The sequence below is a fragment of the Ips typographus genome, linkage group LG3, assembly GCF_016097725.1.
Source record: "Ips typographus isolate SLU linkage group LG3, UJ_Ityp_2.0, whole genome shotgun sequence".
NCBI lineage: Eukaryota > Metazoa > Arthropoda > Insecta > Coleoptera > Curculionidae > Ips > Ips typographus.
The window spans coordinates 16021842-16046673 of record NC_138424.1 but is presented as its reverse complement, the minus strand read 5'-3'; the positions used below and the strand labels follow the sequence as shown (position 1 = coordinate 16046673).

The following is a 24832-nucleotide window of genomic DNA, read 5'->3' as shown; positions in this document are numbered from 1 at the left end:
ATGAGTTTTCGCACATCAGACTAATAACTGAACACATTAATTTATTGTCGCAATTAATTGTCGAATTAAATGAAGAATATGACATTTTGATTTCATCAATTCTTTTTGCTAAGCAAGGAATCATCCATCCAGATGTAATAAGTCCTAGACAATTAAGAGATGAACTTTTTAAAATAAAACTAAATAATGATATTAACTTTCCAATTTCATTGACCAATTATGATAATGTATACAAATATTTCTCAATTTGTAAATTACACGTAATTTACAATAACGGCATTTTAATATTTGCGATCAAAATTCCAATAACTTCTGATCAGACGTACAACTTGTACAACATGATTCCTCTTCCAGTTTTTGACATCTTCACCTACACTTATTCATTTATTGATCCCTCAAGTCCTTTCTTAATGATAAGCACTACCAAAACAAGATTTGCTTTGTTGAAAGACTTGTCTACCTGCAAAATCCTGGACGATACTACCAAACTCTGCGAGGATACAACTACATATCTAACTTCGCAAAAACCAGTGTGCGAGGTCCAGCTTAAAATAAGCCAGTCCAGTACAATTCCCGTGGATTGTATTACAAAAACCATCAATGCTCATTTGGAGGCTTATCACAAGCTAACAGAAAATGAATGGTTATTCATCACTACCGATCCTGTAAGTGCAACCCTCTCTTGTGAGCCAAACTCGGAAGTTCTTTTGGAATTTACCCTTAGTAAAACGGGAATTCTAAAACTCGACACAGGATGCAAGTGTTTTACCTTATCATCTGTTCTTCAATCAACGTCTAACCGAACCAGTAATTTCACTCACTTCATCCCCAATGTAAACATCAATCAAGATGATTGTTGTATTAAGGATAGAGAAGACTTAAAGAAAGTGACCATGGAACCACTCCAATTAAATAACATCAATCTTGATGAATTGAGGCATGCCAAACATAAATTGGAAATGTTTGAAGAAACCCTCCAAAGTGAAATCAACAAACCATTTTTTGGAGAACATCATACCTTGTGGAACTTAGTCATTTCTGGCTCTATAATAATCGTCATTGCTGTCGGCATATGCTGTTGCTGTTCCAAGTATTGCTGCAGTTGTAAATGGATACCGATTATTGGAAGATTCCTGCCTGAAAAGAAAGTGATCCACCAGTTGACGTCACATAGCCACAATTCCTCTATCTCCAATAGTAACATTTTTATACATTCAAATGCACCAGAAGAAGTGTTGCAACAGTTTAGACGAGACAGAGAACCCACTGAGCTACTACCCTTAAACTCCAGCCTCCCAGTCACTACCATGACTTCAACCTCGACCAGAGTACCAGCCATCAGGTCTACAAACCCTCAAGACTACAAAAATCCTTTCGTCGTTAAATCGCGAAAATCCACCTCGATCAGAGACAATTAACTATTTATCTAGTTAAACTTACCTATATTCTTTATTTGTGGTATTGTTATTTTTAATCACTATTTTTAGTTGTTTAAGTTGCCTATCTATCTTATTTATCTACATTATGTTATTTTATGGTATTATTTTTAATCATTATCTTATATGTTTTTCATATTCTTAATTTTATCGTAAATTTATATTTTGTTCTTCTTGAATTAATCAATTACGATATCTTGTTCTTATCTTATTGATTAATCTTAAGGAGGGAGGGATGTTATATTCCCAGGCTTATTCTTATAGATATTTTATTACATTTATACTTAGTCAGCTCTAGACCCACTTCATTCCATCTCTCTCTTTACTCGCAATTCTTTTTCGCTTACTAGTTTAAGTCTTAGGCCGCAAGCATTACTGTAGCATTCAATTACCATTCCGACTCTCAAACACATCTCATCATAGATTTTTAGTTTAAGAACGTAGTCATTAAACACCTTAACCAGTACTCGTGAATTTTACTTGTTCAACAACATCGAACCTAACAACTGTAATATTATCTTTTTGTCATACAGGAAATTAAAGTTTCTTTAGGTATATGCTAAAGAGAGGTATTTTGCTATATAAATCCAGGTAGGAATATTTGAAAAAAAAAATCTACTATTTTTTTACAGCGGTTTTTGTAGCCTGGGGTACAAAAATACCCCAGTCAGTGCGTTGAGCAAGTAGTCTATACTTGTCAGCGGCAAACTGCTTTCGGCGAGATTTTTCTGTGCTTGCTCAAACTCAAACTCACTTCTAGTTAGACCATTGGTGATGATGCACTTCTGCTGTAGAGTGCGGACGAAAATAATAAAAAATTTTGTGTTAGAATATTGGTGAGTTATACTATTTTTTTGTTAGTTATGTTAGTTTGAAGTTGTTGCGTTTTTAGAAAAGGAAAAAAGGCCGAATGGAAACCGAAAAATCCTGCTCAACTGACGGAACAGGAGATACAAATGTATCACGACGGAAACCTCGATCTAGGGGAAGATTTACCTCTACTTGAGGAGTCACTCAGCGACGAAGAGGACTATGTGGACAAAATTGACTCCGAGCCCGACGAGATTGAAGGACAAGTTGCTGATCAAACCGACAATGAGGATTCTAGTGAAGACTCTAGTTCGATGCCTACTTTTGTTAGTAAAGATGGCACTGTTTGGTATAAACAGCCAATAAAACGTACAAAATCTTTAATGCGTAATATAATACGACACGAACTTGGAATGACCAATAGTATCAAGAATTTTGAGAGTATGCTGGAAGTGTTCTCTCTTTTTATAACTGACGATATTATTGACATTATCGTTAACGTGACAAATAACAAAGCTATTTCGGAATATTACAAGTGGAATACGGAAAACCCAGAAAAGCAGAAAAATTGGAAACCTACTGACGGCATTGAAATAAAAGCTTATATAGGGCTTCTAATTTCTCAAAGTGCCAAGGAAGCTACCAAGGAGCCAATTGAAATGTTGTGGCACACAGATAAGTGTTATTGTCGCCCAATTTTTCCCGCAACAATGTCAAGAGATAGGTTCGTCGCTCTCACCAGATTCATTCAGTTTGATGACTTTCAAACTAGAGCGTAGCGTAAGGTTGAAGACAAATTAGCGCCAATTAGGTGCGTTTTTGACAAATTTGTGCAACAGCTTAAAATAATGATGCATCCTGGTACTCACATGACAGTTAATGAACAGCTTCTTAGTTTTCGAGGACGGGCTCCATTTAGGGTTTATATGAAAAGTAAACCAGATAAGTAGGGTCTAAAAATTTGGGCTCTATGTGATTCTACAAACGCCTATACTCACAATCTTCAAGTGTATTTAGGAAAACAAAATAATATTTGTTATATTCCCACGCTTATTCCTATATTTTATTACATTTATACTTAGTCAGCTCTAGACCTACTTCATTCCATCTCTCTCTTTAATCGCAATTCTTTTTCGCTTACTAGTTTAAGTCTTAGGCCGCAAGCATTACCATTTCGACTCTCAACCACATCTCATCATAGATTTTCACTTTAAGAGCGAATTAAACACCTTAACCAGTATTCCTGTATTTTACTTGTTCAACAACATCGAACCTAACAAAGGACCGACAAATGCTATCTTATCTAATCGATAAGACTGTGTCGATTGAACAAACATTTGCGATTAAAACGATTTATAAGTGAACTTTTGAAAACAGTATCAATTTGTTCAAACTGGACTTTTAAAAGTGCAAAAAGCTGACAGCGCGACATTTCGGTGAGTTATTTTTTGAATAATAGTGGATGCTTGAACAAGACTGGTATAACAGGTTTTGGTATTTAAAAAGACATTTTGACGTACTATTTTATATTGACGCTATTTTACTACGAAGATGCTTACACTGACCGAAATTTTGGGTATTACCCTTAATAATATAAAGAAAACGCCAACAAATTCTGTATTCACGTCATATACGATCGTGACGTACCGTAGCCTGCGCGCTGACCCGATTTGTCTCCCTGTGACTTATTTGTATTGGAATGTCTCAAATCCATTGTTTCCAATGACAAACAACGGATCACCCTACAAAATCTTTTATGAAGTTTCTAGAACTAGCCAGAACGTTCCAGAGCACTTGGCAACATTCCCAAGTTTTTCAGACCTTTGCACAAGTTTCTAGGACTTGTCATAATGTTATAGAGTCTTCTGCAACATTTCAAAACCTTCCAGATCTCTGAAAAAGCTTCTAAAACTAGTCAGAACGTTCTAGAGCCTTTGGCGACGTTTCCAAACCTTTGCAGAAGCTTCTAGAATTTGTTAGAATGTTATAAAGCCTTCTAAAACATTAGAAAACCTTTTATAAATCTTCTAAAACTACCCAGAACGTTCTAGGCCCCTTAGCAACAGTCCCAAACCTTCAAAGGACCTTTTCATAAGCTTTTAGAACTTGTCAGAATGTCATAGAGCCTTTCGCAACGTTCTAAAACCTTCCAGATCTTTGAACAAACTTCTGTAGCTTGCCAGAACGTGCTACAGTGTTTTGCAACGTCCCAAAGTTTTCGAAATCTTTGTAGAAGCTTCTAAAACTTGCCAGATTGGTCTAGAGCCTTGTGCAATATTTAAAAACTTCTAAAAATTTTCAGAATGATATACGAGGGCATGGCACCACTATCGTAAGGGAAATTTATTATCGTGTAGTACATAATCTTGGGCGGCTACTGTCAAAATGTTTGTAAAAAAAACACCCTATTCTATTTTAAGTAGTAGTAGTAGTATTGTATTTCGTTTTGCTTTGTAATTTATCTAAATTTTTTGGTTATGATTTATGTTTGTATTTGTAAATGGCAATTAGATAAAATTTATTAGGCAATTTGGAGATTAAGGACCGACAAATGCTATCTTATCTAATCGATAAGACTGGTGTATATTGAACAAACATTTTGTTCAAAACCGTATCAATTTGTTTTAAAAGTGACAAGGCAAACATTTCGGTGAGTTGTTTTTTGAATAATAGCATAGTGTATGCTTAAACAAGAATAAAATGGTATAAAAGATTTTGATAGCATTTTTAAATATATATTTTAGCGCACTATTTTGTATTGACGCTATTTTACTTAGTATTTTGAAAAATAATAAAATACGCATTTCATATTTTTTTGCGTCCTAATCAAATATGAAATAAAAAAAAATATGTGGGATGAGCCGTATTCTTCCTTTGTCAGATTTTTCAGAACAAAATAAAAAAAACTATTTGAGGTAAAGGAATTACGATTTGGTTGTGATTTACAAAAAATTGAGTGATTTTTCGGTCCTGTTTGTCCGGTTCTAATAATCGTGGACTTTCCCTGGAATATTTACCTAAAAACTTACAGAACACACCACAAAGTTATTATTGCAGATAAGTTTTTGAATGAGTAGTTACGAAAGTACCTACCTTAAGATATGACTATGTCAGTTTTTTTAATTTTGTCATTTTTAAACCATTAGAAAGTTGGGCTACCAAATGGTGTATAAAATAAAAAAGCTCTATATTTTGCAACATTAACCTGTTAACCCATAAAGTAAAACTGGCGAATTAATTAGGAGTATAAATATTGAACATACTTTATTTAATTTCAGATCTGAAGACTATATAAAACCGACAATGATGAATAACAAGGTAGTAACCTGGGTGGATCCTAGTGTAGTTCTAGACCGACTGCATTTATCCGAAAGCCCTGAGACTACCTCGAAAACTACCTCCAAAGGGATAGATCTGTCACTGTTTACCAATAAGGATTATTGTCTTAAAAACGACAAACATAGTGTAAATGCACTAGGTAATATACAACGAATGAGGCAACATGGACAGGTACTTACTTCTTGCTATTATTTTCTTCAATATTAACAAACACCGCAAACGATAGAGACGATATCTATGGAACTATATTTTCTTCTTGATTACTTGAACTGGCAAGAACAAAACTAAGCTTTTCCATAATTTAAATAAAAGCAATACTAGCATTCTAAAGATAACATTTTAATTACGTTTATGTTTTCTTAAGCAGAAGTTGCAATAACTATTAAAAAAATTTAAAAAGTTATTTCAATTTTAGAATTTTATTATGTTTCTGTGTGGTTATTAGTCCATTTTTTAAATTTAATATGACTTACAGAAAAAAAAACCCGCCCATCCGGAGTATTAATTTGTATAAAATAGGTATATAAAGAGCGAATTGTTCTATAATAATAATTACGTGTTACAAAGCGTCAACAAAAATGACTTTGAGAGTAAGTCAATGAATTTAAAATTTACATCCGAACTGGCATATCTTCATTTGCTAAAACTTTTAATAACTTTGCAACAATGACAGCACAACTATCTTTCACTACAAATGTTAGTATGAAGATTCCTGATATACAACTTTAATTTTGCAAATGACAAATAACCGTGTCAAAAATCCAACTAATCTTTTGTCTTGTCTTGTTTTTTGGAGCTGCTACAGGGCAATTTGCCAGCTCAATACGTAAGAGGCTCAGAAATTCAGGCCTGTGCCCCCGAACCTCTAGAATTTTTCACAAAAGTTACTTTACATACACAAAAAAGTCGCTTAAAGGCACGATCCGAGTAAAAGATATAGTCAATCCTCGTGGAAACTATAACCATCACTGTCACATCCACGTGGTCTTCTCCTAGGTTTTCACCCTTTCCGCCTTTTGGAAGTGCACCGCACAAGACAATTCACCGTAGACAAAACCGTGCAATTTCTAAAATCAAAGTGATTATTCTAGAATTGAATGTACCGTTTCTGAAATACAAGTGATATTTCTAAAATCCATCACATCAAACTGTCACTGTCAAAACACACAAAATCCGGACACCCTGTACAATACCCAGTACAGTAAAATTGCATCCTTCTGGTGATAATATTGTTCAAATCATAGCCACTGGATAACAAATTGGCCGCACGTCAAATCAAATCTGATAATTAAAACTAAAAAAGGTTTTATTGTAGAATTGACAGTATATTTTTTTATTCAGGAAATAGTTTACAAAATACGTTTCGTGCATGTAAAGTTTTAGAAAATTTTCTATTTTGACTGATTGCCCTAAAGAAACAGCTTTCATGTATTTTATGGTTATTTCCCTAAAAAAGTGCCCCACTCGAAGGAGGGCGTTATAATAACGCCCGCCTATAATGCCCTCATTATAGGGACACTAGGGTAGGGACTATTATTGGTTCATAATGTATAGGATGAATATTTGTTTTACCATTTATAAATGTCAGATTTTTGTTTCTTTCAGACAACTTTTGACAAATCCTGTAGATATCAATCAATTATTACTATTAGATATAGATACCATATATCTAATAATTATCCGTGCGAGATATTACGTAAATAGCTTTTGTAGCTTTCTGTAAGACATATACATTTGTGCACCGATATGATCCAGTTCCAATAGACATCTATTAGCTATCTTCCACCATTAAATAACTATCCAGTGGATTTTACAATAAGTACTTAATTTATCCACAAGACCTCTACTGGATCATTTTGTATTGTTTGAGTCCAGCACCTTTTGCGTGTTCTAGCCCATCTTACCACATCCTGTATTATTTTCTAGTTCTTCTCTGATATCCTCACTTCTTATTCCACATGTGATGGTAACACTTTTTGTTGTTGATGTTTCAGCTCTGGTTTTTGTGTAAATTTGTGTGCTGCTACTTTCGTCTTATATTACAGGCGTTGTAGGTAGTATTTGTTCTCTGCTATGAGGATTGCATCATCTGCATAGCATAATATTTTAATGGTGCAATTGCCTATCCTATATTTAGCGTTCACTTTTTTAATATTTTCAATGATTTGGTTCATAATGATGTTGAACAGGGTAGGACTATGGTTATCCCCTTGTCGTAGGTTCGTATTGATATGCACTTCCTCAGACAGTCCATCGTTCGTTTTTGTTCTTGTTCTACTTTTGCTGTTCAGGTCTTGGTATAATTCTTTGGTACCGGTAATCGATATTGTTCTGGTCTAGAATCTTAATTACGCCATCTAGTCGGACTCTGTAAATGTCTTAGTTAAATCCACAAAACAAACAAAGAGAGGCTTGTTAAATATTGCGTCCACTGTTGATCTATTAAACCTAAGTTCTTGCTGTTCTTCGGATATTGGCACCTTCCCCTTAAATAGCTTAAGGACCGAGCTCAGTAGCGTTCTGAGTGAGATCTCCAAGGTTCTGCTATGTATAGTTTCACAAGGAACAGCCATTTGCACCGCTTATAGACCCATTTATTCTTAGACTTCACCTCTGTGAGTTTTCTTAAGACATGCAATATTTCTATAAAATTACGTTTAGCCAAAATGGTAACAAATAAAAGACATGTGGTTAGGTTTTTAAAGTTGCATTCATTTTTTTTTTATCTAAAATAACATAATATAGACACGAAATACATACAGTTTTTGTTTTAGTTATGTGATGTAATATTAAAAATAGAAACAGAAAAGTTTAGCGCACACAAAGTAGTGTTGGCTTCAGTTAGCCCTTATTTTTTCGCCATGTTCAACGGTAAGCACTTTTTTAAACCATTCAATAGGTGCCTTGTTTAAGTTGTTTCATAATTATAGGAGAGATGAAAGAACAATCCCAAAGTGAAATAACCATGGTTGATATGGACGCTACAGCTGTGGATTTACTCTTAGATTACGCATACACTGGCCAGATTACTATAACTGTCGATAATGTCCAGGTATTTAAGTAATTTTATGTTTGAACAATTTATGATTGTGTTTGTATTACTTAGCTATCAAATACATAAACATGCACCTACTTTATTTCCTCGCGGGTATAAAGTTACCTAACATAGACCTATCTACAATATGGTTATATTAATAATAATTTGTCATTGCAATTTCTTGATTTTGTAATTAGTAGTAACAGTACAGTGTTAATCACAGTAAAGAAGTGGTCTAACATAAAATTTTGTATTCACCATGGACATTACCAGATCTTTATGCCCTCGGGCGACTTGACCATTGGGCCAGTAAAATCGTCGTCCTCAGGTCAAAAATATCCACCTATTTATGCCTTTGGTGTATAAATAGTTATTCTGGGGTTCAAATGTTAAATTAGTAGTCTTTTATAGATACTATTACCAGTAAGTAGCCTGCTTGAAATGGAAGACGTTAGAGAAGCATGCTGTACATTTTTATTAAAGCAGTTGCATCCCTCAAACTGTCTCGGAATAAGAAGTTTTGCAGGTATGTTAATGAATAGTTGGTAAATAGTAATTAAGATACCAATAGCATTATAAGGACAATAATGCATGAGGTCGATTGATTTTTTAAATTATTTGAATAACTTTCAGAAAAAGAACGAAAAGGAAACAATATTTAATATTTTCAGATACACATTCCTGCAAGGATTTGCACCATCAATCGCACCTATACGTCTTACAAAACTTTCCACAAGTTATAGCAACTGAAGAGTTTCTGTCACTTCCATTTGAAGAAGTTAGTTTTAAAGTATTTCGTCTAAAGCAAAATCGATATTTTAAGTATTCTACATCAACAGGTTAACGAGTTAATTTCAAACAGCGAGTTGAATGTAATCTCAGAAGAAGACGTATTTACTGCAGTTTTGAATTGGGTCAAACACGATTTAATAGAAAGAGAGAAGTATATTTCTAAAGTTCGTATACTGTTTTAGTCTTGTATTAACAATAACATGCAATTTAATTACAGTTGTTTAATCACGTGAGGCTGCCTTTACTAACCAAGGAGTTTCTTATGACGAGAGTGGACACAGAAAAATTGATAAAAGGCAATCTTGAGTGCTGTGAATTACTGTTGGAGGCTATGCGGTACCATCTAGCGCCAGAAAGACGGTGTGAAATTTTTTCATGGAGAACTAAGGAAAGGAAAATATTAAGAGCTGATCCTTATGTATTTGCTATAGGAGGTAATACTTTTATTTTTTTTCTGGTGTACCTTTCATCATTACTTGCACTTTGTTATATGCGGTTGCTTTTATACTTTGGACAAGGTGTCCAGCAGTCTCAGTCAACTTTGCATTTGTGACCAATAATAATGTAACCAACATTACATTGTAGATTTTTTGGGCATCATATCATATGCATAAACATGCAGCCCTTCTGTTTGTGTGTATATTGATTCCTGTTGAGTCGAATAGTTTTCATCATAAAGGTAACAATATTCACTATACGACCAAGGTTTCTTGTTTTGAAAGTTGACAATGTTTTCTGTACCTTTATTGGTGTGGGTTATATTGTACCGTTTTTCACACAAAACACCTGTTGTTACTTTTAACTCGCATTGTATATTTCGTTTTTTTACAAACAATACTGACATCTGTTAACAATCACAACAACTAACTGACTACTGACTGACTCTCCACCGGTCCTAGCCCAGCTGTTTATATAGGTTTCCATGGATTCGAGGAAATTCGGGAATATTCATGAAATTGGAATTCTCTCTTAAACTTCAAACTATGAAATAAATCTCTCTCTCTCTCACAAACACCTGAACTACGACGTTCTATATCCTAAACAATACAATATACGGGGTAAGACGAAATGAACTAAGACTTCCGCTTTCTGATTCTATAAGATCTGCCTTGTCGACGACTTCTCCCAAACTTGTTCTTTTCTACAACCTGTTCAGGGGCCTTTTCAACAGGTACTCTTAAGTCGATGTCTCGACGATGATGTGTATCCAATATTTTTTGTGTCCGAACTGCTTCACTTTTTAAAACCACTCTTCTGCACGGTGATTCAGTTTTCCCTTCCTGGCAGGGTCTTGCCTCCATGACTCTGGGCAAGTAATTTCCTTGCAATGTAACCTTTCTTGTTGTCTGCTCGACCATTTTCACACTAAACTCGCTTAATCTTGATGACGCTATTCTCCAAATCCAAATGAAATGTATGTTGCCGCATAAGGTCCAGCCTCATCAGTACATCATCGGTTAGGTTGGCTATGAGAACCAAATGATTGAATTCATGCTGTCCAAACTGGAGTTTAGCTTCATGGATTCCCAATACAGTCCTTGTATCACCCCCGGCTGTTTCCAATATAAACTTTGCTCCGGTATCACTAATTCTGCAATGTTTCACTATGCCTGGTCTTACTATGGTGAAAAAAGTTCCAGTGTCGACAACCATTTAATAATTTCTTCCGCAAACCTTTCCATTCACTACTAAGCTGCTATTGTTCTGCTGAAGACGAGTTACCTTAATAACTGAAGAAGAATGATTATTTTCAGTCAGCTTTTGCTTCGGATGAATATTGGCTAGGATTTTTCTTCCACAATTCGACAAACGACCAGGTCGCTGCGACCATAAATATCATTATAGCAAATGGTGCAACACGCATTAGCGACTGCGACCAACGGAGTCGGTAGTAGGTACGTGTTCCACCATATTACTTTAAAATCTTGTATCCAGGGGTTTTTTGAGATGCGAAACCCGAATTTGGACACCTTTTAACTAGTGGCCGTGGCAGTTTTAGGTGACCGTATTGTATTTTTGAACTGTATTTTATGTAATCAATGAGGAGCAGTTTATTTGAAAGTACATTTAATTACATATCATACATTTTTAGTAAGTCACTTAAAACCATCAAAAGTACACTGGAAACCGCTCCCTAACGGCCACTCGTTAAAAGGTGTCCAAATTCGGGATTCGCATCTCAAAAAACCTCTGGGTACCAGATTTCAAAGTAATACGTTACAAAACGGACATTAAATTTTAAAAAATCGATTTTTATTTTGTAACATTAGGAATAGGTTATACGATTTTGTACAGACCTTTTAGAGACACCCTGTATACAGGGACCAATAATATGACATATTCCTGACATCAAAATAAGCCGATTTTAAGCAACTTACCTTAGTCCGAAATTACTCCATTTTCGAGATACAGCGTGGTAATTTTTTTAAAATTTATTGGACCTTTTGTAGCATATTACTTTCAAATCTAGTAACCAGAAGTTTTTTGAGATGCGAAACCCGAATTTATATACTTACAATTTGAACAAATTTCAGGTGACAGTATTTCGGTACAGTATCGAACACTAAAAACCGAAATATCTCGACAACGGTTTACATTAGCGGTTCTTAGCAGGAGTACCTTTTTTGCTTTAAAATGTTTAAAACATCATTTCCTTAAAAAATAAATAAGAAAATTACACCGAGAAAAAAGTTACGGTCACTTAAAACCATCAGAAGTACACTGTAAAGCGCCCTCTACCGGCCGCAGTAAAAATGTGTCCAAATTCGGGTTTCGCATCTCAAAAAACCCCTGGGTACCAGATTTGAAAGTAATACGTTACAAAATGTACATTATATTTAAAAAAATCGATTTTTATTTTTTAACTTTACCACCCTGTATCTCGAAGACGGACCAATTTCGGACTAAGGTAAGTTACTTCAAATCGGCTTATTTTGATGTCAGGAATATGTCATAGGATTTTGTACAGACCTTTTAGAGACACCCTGTATACAGGGTGGTCCAGTTTTAAGTGTCAATAATTCACCATTTGATAGCTAATCAAAAAATAAGTTGACTTGCATTATGTCATTTTTCTGAAAAACGTTTCCTAAGGAAGATACAGTCCTCCAAATTTCAATTTAAAAAATAGTTTTATAGTTTAAAACTGAACATCCAAGACTTGTGAAAGTCCAAATTTGTACTGAATAGTCTAAAAACTTTTTTACTACTAGGAATGGTCTTATGATTCGCTTTCTCAGACTGCCATCCTGGTTGAGTGTCTGAAACTGGCATTCAAGAACTAAAAAAAGTCCGGAAATCAAGACAAAGATTGTATTGTGCATGAAACTCATTTTTTACTACTAAAAATAGTATAAAAGTTGACTTTTAATGCTAGAACTGACTTTACTAGGACTAAAGAGAGTCCAAAAGTATATTTTCAAGACTTTAATTGGTGTACAGCTCAATTTTCTGGACTGGACAACAAGTCTAGAAGTAAAGTAAATTTTCGGACTATTTTATTTCTAAAAATTAGTTCTCAAGACGTATTATTATAGCATTTGGTACCAACATTTTTTACTTTTATTACTGAAGAAACTGAAGAGACTTTTGGAAATAGTCTTAAACTCGATTTTTCAGTCTTAAAAAGCATTAAAAACAGTCTGAATTTGTTAGAGATGCTACAATTTATTGCACCTATGAGTGTAGAAGTCAATTTAATAGTGAAGAAGCTTGAAATAACATTTTCAAGACTATGTGGACACACTGGCTTTTAGGCCTGATAAGTCAAAAACTTTGTAAAGATAGTCTTGAAACTCGATTTGAGGCACTGAAAACAGCCTTAAAACACTAAAAACAGTCTAGTTTATTAAGAAATACCCGAATTTTTAGCACTGAGGTGTCTAGAAGTCGATTTAATAGTGACAAAGCTTGGAATGTTATTTTAAGTCTTTGAAGAATGTAAAAATTGTTTTTTAAGTTTGCTATGTCAATAACTTGGTGAAGATAGTCTTGAAACTCGATTTTCCAAGCTGAAAGCAGTTTTGAAGCACTAAAAATAGTCCAGAATTCGAAGAAAATGAAAAGCAAAGTAAAAGGCACGAAAAAAGGCAACAGACAATTTTCATGAATCTAATGTCAACGTCCTGCATCTAAGACTATTTTCAAGACTAAAATATTGAAATTTGTCTTCAAATTATGAAAACTCACTTCAAATGCAAATTTTAAGTTTCTGATGTCACTTTTCATTAGTTCAGTCACATTTTGGGGTTCAAGTCGATTTTTAAGGTTTAAATGTATGAATTTGTAGTAACAAATTCTTGAAAAAGCAGTTTTTCTGTCTACAAGTTAATTTTCAGTATTAAAGTCTCTCGATTTGCATGAAAAGTCAATTTTCAAAACTAAAGTCTTTCAGTTTGTCTCAAAACTATGAAAACTGGCTACAATAATATTTTTTAAACTTCTTAAATGAATTTTCCGTTTCCAAGACAATTTTTAAGTTGGGATGGGTTAGTTTTGGGTCTTTGACCGTAATAACGTGTAATAAAGTGCTTGTTCCAAATTTGATCAATATTGCTCCAATGGTCTGACAGTTATGACAAAAAAAAATTTGGAAAAAGGACTGTATTTTCCTTAGAAAGCACTTTTCAGGAAAATGACAAAATGAATGTCAACTTATTTTTTAATTGGCTATGGATTGGTGAATTATTGATATTTAAAACTGGACCACCCTGTATTAACTGGTTCCAAATATCTGATTCAAAGTTTCTACTTGGTGAATCTTTAAAGGAACTCCGTGGTTTGCAATAACGTTGGTTATCAGCGCCTCTGCTACGGTGACTGCTTGATCCTGATTTGACAGAAGTCCTAGTTTTGTCCATTTTGAACAGTAGTTCATGGCATCAGATATTTGTTGCCAGAATCAGTTTGGGGAAATGTGCTTGGTATGTCAGCTGCTATTCTTTTCCATGAACTCCCGGAGATATTCTACATCATTCTTCCTTTTAATCGCTTTCTTGAGCCTTTCTTTAATAAACACTAGTCACACCGTTCACACCATTTGATCCTTCTCTGGTTAAGGTCCGGTTTACTCTAAAGAGTCCTCCTTCACAACTCTTATGTAGTTCTCGGAACACATTCTCTTTGCAGGAACTGGGAACTATTGTTTTGTATACAAAGGATTTTTCGTCTGGACTTTCCGATCTGCGAGTAATTAGGTTATCTCGAAGTTGAAGCGAAATCCATTGTCGCCAGCAACTCGTCACTATGTCAATCCCATGGCTCAAAATTCCGGTTTCAAATATTTCTCCAACCATTCTCTGATTACTTTCAAATCTAGTGTCTAAACACTGTTCTTCTATTATGGTTTCTCTGGATACGATATTCTTCCATTACTGGTATTTCTCTAGCCTCTTCATATGTCAGTTTGCGTATCTGATTAATGCTCTCATTTTTATTCTTGCTCTCATGCCTTTCGAAAAACTTGCAATGATTTTCACAGCACGGCCTTCTCGTCAAACTATCAGCTTTGGCATGAGATCGTCTCAGTCAAAATTATCAGCTTGATGTTTCTCTAATAGCGTGCTAATTGTTCTTCCGGGTTATTAAAATTTAACAGCCATTGTAGTGCCGCATTGTCCTATCTAAATCTAAAAAAAAATAATGAGATTTTTTCCCCATATAGGATGCTGTGATAATGTTGTTTTACATCTCTTACAATTGAAAAATCTCTCCCAATGACTTGCTGTAATTGTTAATGACCACTTCTTGACTGTTTTGAAACTAGGAAAGGCTGAACGGTTTCTATACTATACTGGGAAGCATCAGTGAAAAAGTTCCGTTTTGAGATTGATAATAAGCCAAAATAAAAGTACTTGTTTAATTCTGTGAAAGCTTGTTAACAATCTGGTGACTAAGAAAATTGGCTATTTTTGTTCGTTAGTCGATGATGTGTCTGTCGATGTAGTCGATGTAGGTCTAGCAATGTGTCCGAAATCCTTCACAAATTGGCGGTAATAACTACACAATCTAGGAAAACTTCAGACATCCCCTTTAGTCTTGGGTATAGGCCATTTCTTTATAGATTCAACTTTCGTCGGGTCAGCTTCCACCACCCCATTTGAAGAAACGATATATCCGAGGAAGTAAACTTTTTCTTGGGAGAATAAGAATTTGTTTGGGTTCAGTTGTAATAAGCTATTCTGAGTATCGAGATAACCCCCTTCCCCTTCGGTGTCGTGCTCTTTCGCCAAAAAAATAAGAAAATGACCGAATGCGGTTTGCAAAGAAAACAAGTTTGAATGCAGAATTATCAGGTCATTTTTAAGCACGAATGTAATTTTGGGGAATACCTATTTCCCGAATAACGAAAATGTTTTGGTTTTACTGCAAGTATAGATTGCTCAATGGAGGCTCAATGAGCAAGTTCCAAACCGTTCATTAATTGTTGTCGCGTTTGACATTGTTTGGTTATAAAAAGTCAAAAAACTGCGCAAGGACAACAATTAGTGTACTAGCAATAGGCTCTACAACAATGCAGTCGTTATAGATACGTACAGTGCAATTATCGAAATGCAATTATCCACCGCCCTCTGTACAAGAAAGCCTAGAATGTCACTTTTAATGGCGGCGTTAGCGGTCATTTAGCGGTTTTCGTTTTGCACACAAACCTATGCAGATGCAGTAGAAAATATGTTTTCTTTTATTTTTTCATGTAGTTGATTAGAAGTTGTGAGTGAAAAATCAAAGAACGCTTCATTCCTGATCCAGATATGTATAGATATGGCTTTTTATATCCAATAAAGTCCAGCCAAAGCAAGTTTGGTTAGAACCCTTTGTCTTGGAAAGTAGGTACAATAAACTAATGTGAAAACTGCTCAATCAAAGAAAATTTGGAAATCCTTGAAGCTAGGTAAGCAAAACTGGTAAATGGGTTTTATATTATTACCAAGACCTTTCTTTTAAAATGTAAATGTGCCAATGGAACTTCTAAAAGCTGTCCTGTTTCTTCAGAGTAAACCTTTGTTGCCCTCAAAATGCAGGCGGCCTCAAAATGTAACTCACATACCTATGTATGTAAGAGGCAATAAGTTTACTGAATGAGAAATTGTACTTACCACTGAGTATTGTGTTGGAGTAAAATCATTCCAGTTCAAAGCTTTCAACCAAAATTAATTTAATCATCGAAAAACTCAATTTCCACAATACAAACAAATGCAAACTGTCAAACCAGTATTTCGGCCATATTGGAATTTTTGGCATGCACTTTCTTGGCTTTCTTGTACAGAGGGCGGTGAATTATCACTTTAGAATGCAATTATCGCTGTCATTCTGGTGAAAATGCACTGCTCATATGGGACATTTAACACATGAGGGAAATATTCGGGGGCAATACCATAAGAGCTCAGATTTATCCGGATAATTTTTGTGCTTGTCTTGCATGAGACCTGTTGTAACTAAATCACGAGAGCGTAGCTCGAGTGATTTAGCCAAACAGGTCGAGTTTTGTACCATAAAGAAAGTATGAGAAGACAAGCGGAAAAATTATCCTGTTCAAAATCTGAGCTCGAATGGTATTTGATAAGACAATTCCATGAATATAATCAATAATATAATAAGACTGCGACTTCCTTGTACTGGCAGAAATACATTTTTCTGGTTTTTTGATTTTCTGCAGTAGAACTCTATCCGAAGCGAGCCATAACCGAAACAATACGAACAAAAATCAAAATTGACAGTGCCAGCAAAAATCTCAAGGTGAGACATTGCAACAATAGAAGTGTAGTGAAAATCCGTGGAAACGATGAAATCAACAACAAAATTTATCCGATTTTTTTATCCGCTAGCAAACTCTCTTCCTTCCTTATTAGCCGATAGCAAACCGTGTTTTGATGACGTATATATGGCATTTTTTTGTACATGAGTGGAATTGTCGCTGTCATTCTGGTGAAAATGCACTGCTCCTATGGGACATTTAACACAAGAGGGAAATATTCAATAAAATGATCGCCAATTTCCTGTTGAAATAAAAGTGAAATGTAATTGAACAAATCCTTGTGCCGAATTTTTTATTTGTAATTTATAAAACACATTTCAATGCAAGGCACATTTATTAAGAGTCGAAAAAGTTCAACTGTTTTTTCAATTTTAAAGGTGGTGTTTCGTCCAAATCGGGCCCCCTATTACGATTCTTTTCCGAGTGTGAAGTTTATAATCCCAAAACTAATTGTTGGAACCGTATAGCACCAATGCAATCGAGAAGATCTTGTCCAGGAGTGACTAGTTTAAAACAACGTTTATATGTGATTGGAGGGTAAGTACCAATTAAGTACACAGTTGTATTTTCCAAGCAAACTTTACAGGGTGATCCAAAAAGCCGTGCACGCGGTTTCTCGGCAACTATACATAGAAGAATAAAATCTGTTTAGTTCCAAGCGCTAAGACTCATGATTTTACTAAAATGAATCCGAAAACGCTGAAAATTTAAATGGACTGGTATAGTAAAAATACCAACGTAATTGCCTGTCCTCGACGAAAAATTTAGCTATTTAACTTTTTTTTCGATATCTTCTTATAAAGGGGTCCAAAGTTTGCTGATCATAAAGACTTCTTTTTTGGGGCAGTTTTCGTATATACAAAATGTTACAAATTCGATGCATTACCATTGCTATCTCAGAAACTATAGTTGATAAAGCTTTAGTTAAATGGAGGTAGTACTTTATTGCTAAATAATTCGGTGAAAAATAAAATTTCGCATAGGTTGCATACAACATTATTTATTAAATCAACTTGTTTGATGACAAAAGCACAGCAAATACAGGGTTAACCACCCAAACCATTCATTAATAGTTATTTAAGTATTAAGCGCGCAAACCATGACTTTTATGCTCTGAAAATGAAGTTTGCTGCGCGACACAAAGTGTTGTTGAGCGCAGCAATCATTCGAGAGCATAAAAGTCACATTGTGCGCGTAATACATACAATATTTTTTCTACAAACATCGCTAAATATCTAATACAACTAAACTTACTGCGTAGGTACTCAAAAACAGGATCAAAACCATACACAATTGAATACTGACATCAAACTGGTGACACTGACATTTTCAACAATGACATGCATTGTGGCAGATGCTCTGGGCAGCAAGCGAAAAAATTTTTATGGCTCGCTACCCTTGGCAACGCGCGATAAAGTAAACTCCTCAGTAAAGGGTAACCTTTCGTTGAGATTTGGAAGCGAAAAATGCATCATTATTGAATGTTTGTAGAAAAAAGTATATTAGGATCCAATATTAATAGAAATTTGAAATTTTGGAATTAAATGAAATTTGATGAGTGCTATGTTTTAAAAATATTTTTATTTTTCTGTCACTTTCGGTTTGACCGGAAGTTGATGCAAAATGCTTATTTCAATTGGAACACTCTGTATATTATTGTTTTTCTGAATAGTCCTATCGATTTCAAATATTTTTTATGTATCATAACCTATATCTATCTACAATGGTTTTCGATATATTGACGTTTGAAAAATGACACTTTTACGTTTTTAAGTGTCTTAACTTCTAACCAGAATGAGATAGAGCAAAATGGCTTGCATGTTGTTATCTTAACTTTTTGAGATCTATCATTTGGTAATATTTTTAATTTTAACATGTGTCAATTATATCAGTAAGAAAATGATTTTTTTACAGGTGTAAACATTACATGATTGACTAAGGGCCGATAATTTCAACTCCGCATAAATTTATTCTTAAGATAGTTTCTATAGAAATTACGGATTTGACCAGGTGGTCCATTTTTAAGTGTCAATAATTCACCATTCGATAGCTCATCAAACAATAAGTTGTCATGCATTGTGTCATTTCCTTGAAAAATGCTTCTTAAGGAAGATACAGCCCTTCAAAGCTTAGTTAAAAAATTCGGTTTTTTTGGTATAACTGTCAGACAAAGGAACAAGTAGTTATGAAATTAATACTCATTATGTTATGTTAATGGCGTTTGCCAAAATTGTTCAGTGGCGAGATACTGTCATAATCATTTTTCCATCGGATTTCTATAACGAATACATTTAAATAAAAAAACAACAACTGTATATTTGATTTCTCAATTAAGAATACTCTTTTAATCATCGTTGCAAAGAGAGGCTTTTATTTTGATAATTTTGATTCAGTAATGATTGCAGCGTTCGGCTTCGCCTCAAGCTGCAATTTTCATGTGCAAGCGGCAAATATGTACTTTCCGCTCTTAATATAGAATATACTATTACCGCACTAGAGCGGAAAAGTGCTACTTCTGCCATAAAAAAATGTGTCATCAAAGTGTTTGATTTTTGTCGAGAAATTAGGTAATTTAACTTTATTTCGAGACAGAAATTAAACTTTCCACCGTGGTTTGTATACTATTTTATTTTCAACCATTTATCAAAATCTCATCGAACTTTTAATAAATCATTCAGGTGAAATATTGATTGCTAATAGTCTCTAACAATAAGGTAGTATAGGTGTACGAGTAGTTATGACTTCAACCATAATAAACGACTGGTGATTTGTTTACAATCTTGAGAACGTCATTATTGTGCTATTCCGTCTTTATTATTTTGAGCTGAAACGTTTCTTAAAGTGCTTTTAACCTGGAGATTTCTAAAGACACAGATGTTACTCATCATCACCTGAGCTGGCGGCACAGTCTCTTAACTATAAAAAGTAAGCCCAGATATGACTAAACGCATATTGACATTCACCCGGGTGGAAAGTGAGTACTTTCCACCCGGGCGGAAAGTAAAAGCAGGTAATTTTCATCTTTCCACCTGGTTTACACATAAGAAATAACGTTATTACATACCTGGTGGAAAATAAAATAACTAATTATATGTCAACGTGAAGTAGTAGTCCATTTTTCTCAAAGTGGAGGTGTATGTGTAAAAGTGATGGAAAAGCCTCTATGATCAGCCGTTTTCGAGATATTTCATTTCCTTCAAAGAAAATTTTGGATCACTTCTACTACTTTGCAAATGTTATAGTTTCCGACAAAATAGCTGCTTGTACTGCTTATTGGAACACCCTGTATTTTATTAAAATGCAATATTCAGGTTTGATGGAGCGTCATATTTAGCTACAGCTGAATGTTATAATCCATGGACAAACACTTGGACTTCGATAACTTCAATGGGTAAGTTTAGTTTTAATGGGAAATATTCATGTCAGGTATAATTCAATACATGCAACATTTTCGAAGACGGTTTTAAAATACCATATTATTATGTATTGAATATGATCTGTATAAAAAAAATAAGTCGAGAAAAGCAAAACCAGGAATATTTTTTTAGTTTGACACATCTTTATTAGGCCCTCTAGAGGTCGTCTTTTACGAAGGTTGACTTTCTATTTCTGAAGACCGTTCGTTAAACGGTTTTTCCTACTCGGGTGCGATAAAGTCCACTTTTCCGCACCCAGATGAGTGCCGAAAAGTGCACTAGGAGTATCTTTCCACACTAGTGCGGTAAAGGTACTTTTTCCCCCCTTTAACTGCAGCCAGTCTCGTGCGGGAATAGTACCACTTTCCGCACTTGTTAGGTAAATAACTATTCGAGATATAGCTGACGTCTTTTTTTGCAACTCAACTCACTCTTTCTAATTTTGTATCATTTTTAAACCAAACATATTCTATACCGTGTTCATTGATTAGATTCAGTGTGTGATTGTAGGCTCTGGTGGATATAGTTATTATTCTAACAAGTGTAGAAAGTGCATGAGACTTGCCCGCACGCTCAGGACGAGCGTAGTGGCTTTAGTCGAGTCAAGTGCGGGAAAGAGCCGCGTTCTGTGTGGAAAAGCACTTATTTCCACTCTGAAACGTGTGAAGACAAATAAACTTTACCTAAAACTACAATTATATATCTTATGTTTTGCCTATACAACTGCCTATACTGTTGATAACAGCCTGAGGGCATTATAAGCGGGCGTTATCATAACGCCCTGAAACCTTTTTTAATACTAGCAATGGCATTTTTATTCCTCCATGCTATAAAAACTTCGTATTCCCTATCCTAGGATGCTCTTGACTTTTTAGGTAATAAACCTTCGTTAGTTTTGCTACATTTTCTTATATATTTTCTAAAATTTCGTCCAGATTTTGCCATTTTCACTAACTGATAGAACTATCAAAGTTACATCATTCAGGTAAAATAAACATTAAACAACTTACCTGTAACGGTATACCTTAGTTTCCAATGCCAGAAATAGCAAATAATTGCTGAATTAGGTGAAACATAAAACATTGTATGCACTACAGGCGTTAGGGAGAGTATAATGTCCGAAAAATTACCGAAACCTTCAGGACATTATGTTCTCTCTAACGACCTTGGTACATAAATAGCTATTTAGGCATCTATTTTATTATTCTACCAAAAAATAATCCAAATATCTGCTTAAGTGATCAAAATTAACACCAAATCCATTAAAATTACTTCTAGGAACCAAACGCTACGGTTTGGGTACTTGTTCCTTTGACGGCTTAATATACGCATGCGGAGGGCACGATGGTGTTTCCACACTCAGTTCAATGGAAAGTTTTGATCCATTGACTGGGATTTGGAACAGTTGTCCTGATATGAAAACTCAAAAGACTTATTGCAAAATTGCAGTTCTCGGTAAACTCGTTTTCCTAACATTTCAATTTTATTAGATATTTTATAACAGAATCCTTACAGATAGTTCTCTCTATGCCATTGGTGTGTGTAACGATTACCAAGCAATGGTTGAAAGGTTTGTTTATTTTTCTGAATATTTAGTATTGTTAATTAAAATGTGTTTAATGTAGATATGACCCTCGAGAAGGTAAATGGGATTCAGTGCCTTCAATGTCAACTTCAAAGGATTGGTGTGGAGTAGCGGCTTTAGATGGCAATTTGTACTGTATAGGAGGTAATTTTCAGTATGCATTAAGATTACCTTTACTATAGCATAGCATAATATTTAACGGACTCAGGACGTGCCAGAGGTGATGTTCTAAGTAATGGGGAACGATTGAACCTACGGATGATGAGTTGGGAACCTGTTACGCCAATGCACACCGCAAGGTACTTACTACATGGACAACTAAATTGCACACTTATTTTAACTTAACCTAATTATATTTCTTTCTATAAGGTACTGGCATGAATTAGTATCATTGAATGGTCGGTTATTGGCTGTTGGAGGTTTTAATAACCGTAATGAGAGCTTAAATTCGGTGGAAGAGTTTGATATTAAAACCAACGAATGGACAATAGCCACACGTATGCTTTCCGAAAAAGGTGGATTAGGAGGAGCAGTCTTGAATTGCGTTAATTTAGAGCACGTCTTGAGACAAACTAGTACCTAGTTAATGAGAACAATGTGATAGGTACACGGCGTTAATTATTTTAACAGATTATTAGGCTAGTTGCTATATTACAAAACCAAAGCTTTAATTTTGCAAAAGAAAAACGAAGCAGTGTGTTTCCGTAATATCGTACTTCGGTAGGTTAATAGAGTGCTCTAGTGGAAACAATACAATCTCTGGACTGTAGATTCTAAGCTATTCTCAGTTCTAAATCGAGTACCTATTGTCATATAGTAGCTTTATTTATTACAAACCATCTGTAAAATCATCAATCACATAATTATAATGATATTTATGTTTCACCTATACATTATGAACAAATAATACCTTGGATACGATGTAGATTATAACAACCTGCGGGCATTATAATAACGCCCGGTTATAACGCTTCAAAACCTTTTTTAATTAGCTTTTGCTGCATTTTCTTTTATATTTAAGGCCGAAACTTGTCACTATGTTCTCTCTAATGTCCTTTAGTAGTTTAGTACATAAATAGCTATAATATCGACTGATAATTATAATGCACTATCGCACATCTGTCTCTCAATATTTTACTTATTAGTTCTTTAGACTAGTGTCAGTTAGATTATACCTTGAAATATTGTTTTATAATTAATAATAATAATAATAATTCATTTATTTCCGCAATTTAACATAAAAAAATGTAACTGTCGAAAACGTCAAAAGATAAAAAATATAATTTCAAAAATTAAAATTATATCTGTCAATCCCCAAAAAGTGAAAACCCGCGTTCTAAAAAAATTCCTTCGAAGAAGCAACACTTTTGTAGTAGAAACTTTTTTAATCCAAATTAAAAAACATGAACTGTTGGAGAACTTTTAATGGTACTTTCGAGGTTATTATAAAACCTGCAGGCATTAAAAACCATATTCTTTTGATAAATTGCGGTGCGGTGCAATCCAGGTACCAGCCGATCCTTATGTCTAGTGTCATGATTGTGACTCAGATGACAATAAAAGTTGGCGTAATATAGAGTCAGCAGCACATCAAGACTGAAATGATTTGACAAATTTTAGTGCGTAACAATTTTTGCATAATTTATTACAAACCGCCCCATTATGATCGTACCAGAGTAAACAGGAGTCAAAAGTTAATCCCGGCATCTTCGATGTGCTAGAAGAAGTTATAGCACGATCAGAATCCTCAAACATAGTCGCTCTCTCCGACAAAGCTCTGTTATTGGAGAAAGGAAGAAAGTGGGTCTTTGCTTATATTGAGATTTGATTGATTCTTATCGGACCACAACAAAATCTTATTATAAACCAATTCGGTTTTTGCAATAGTGCCTTTAGAGCTCGCATCTAAAATAAGGATATTTGTGTCGTCAGCATATGCCGTAACAAAAACATCCCCAGCGACCCCATTAATGTCTATAATAAATTGATAAATAATAAATAAATAAATAATAATAAATTGTTATCAAAAACCAAGAACAGAAAAGGCCCAATTACTGATTCCTGTGGCACACCTTTAGTTAAAATAGAATATTTGCTTTTCTGGTCATTAACTGAAACGTGTTGTTTTCTATCTTGGAGGTAAGACTGAATCAAATTGAACCGAATTGTACCTCGAAAACCGTATCTATACAATTTGGCAAGCAAAATAGGATGATCAAAAGCACGAGAAAAATCCACGAAAAGACCCCCTAGCGGACATCCTGCTGTCCAAGGCGTCGACCACCCTCACTTGAAACTCACACAGGGCAGTCACACAGGTACTTGTTGGCATAAAGGCAGCTGTGACGTGCTCAGCAGCTCATTGCTCTCTCAATTGATAGGTAACTGTCAGTTTGCTATTATTTTTTACTGTTTAGTAAGTGAAGTAAACTCCTGGCCTAATGAAAAGGACTTACAAATTTATTAAAAAGTCTCATCACGCCAACCGGAATACTTTGAAATCATTCTTTCTTCTACTTTACTTTTAAGCACAATTGTTACATCTGCTCCTATGTTATAAAGGGTGTCCCAAAATTACACGGACGCCGTTCTAGGGCAGCTTCATCTCATCAAAACAAGAAAAAAAGTCTTTTTTTTCAAGCGGTCTCAAATATGCTTATTATT

The 24832-nt window shown here is 34.6% G+C and overlaps 1 protein-coding gene across 1 annotated transcript; it reads left to right on the top strand.

The window, feature by feature from the left end:
• The first annotated feature begins 3535 nt into the window (after positions 1-3535).
• LOC145726387 (kelch-like protein 17) lies at positions 3536-23466 on the top strand. Its single transcript, XM_081975431.1, has 15 exons — positions 3536-3682; positions 5525-5756; positions 8360-8456; positions 8516-8637; positions 9034-9148; positions 9294-9400; positions 9462-9578; positions 9632-9848; positions 17545-17704; positions 20479-20558; positions 21862-22038; positions 22099-22153; positions 22209-22312; positions 22377-22467; positions 22538-23466. The coding sequence occupies exons 2-15, from the start codon at positions 5550-5552 to the stop codon at positions 22749-22751; spliced, it is 1863 nt and encodes a 620-aa protein (XP_081831557.1). The 5' UTR covers positions 3536-3682; positions 5525-5549; the 3' UTR covers positions 22752-23466.
• Positions 23467-24832: the final 1366 nt, after the last annotated feature.

What these genes read in the sequence shown, in the direction of transcription:
- LOC145726387 (XM_081975431.1), top strand. Translation starts at nt 5,550, where the DNA reads ATGATGAATAACAAGGTAGTAACCTGGGTGGATCCTAGTGTAGTTCTA. An exon ending in TTATGTATTTGCTATAGGAG is followed by an intron (nt 9,849 to 17,544) that starts GTAATACTTTTA and finishes TCAATTTTAAAG; the next exon opens with GTGGTGTTTCGTCCAAATCG. An exon ending in TTGCAAAATTGCAGTTCTCG is followed by an intron (nt 22,039 to 22,098) that starts GTAAACTCGTTT and finishes GAATCCTTACAG; the next exon opens with ATAGTTCTCTCTATGCCATT.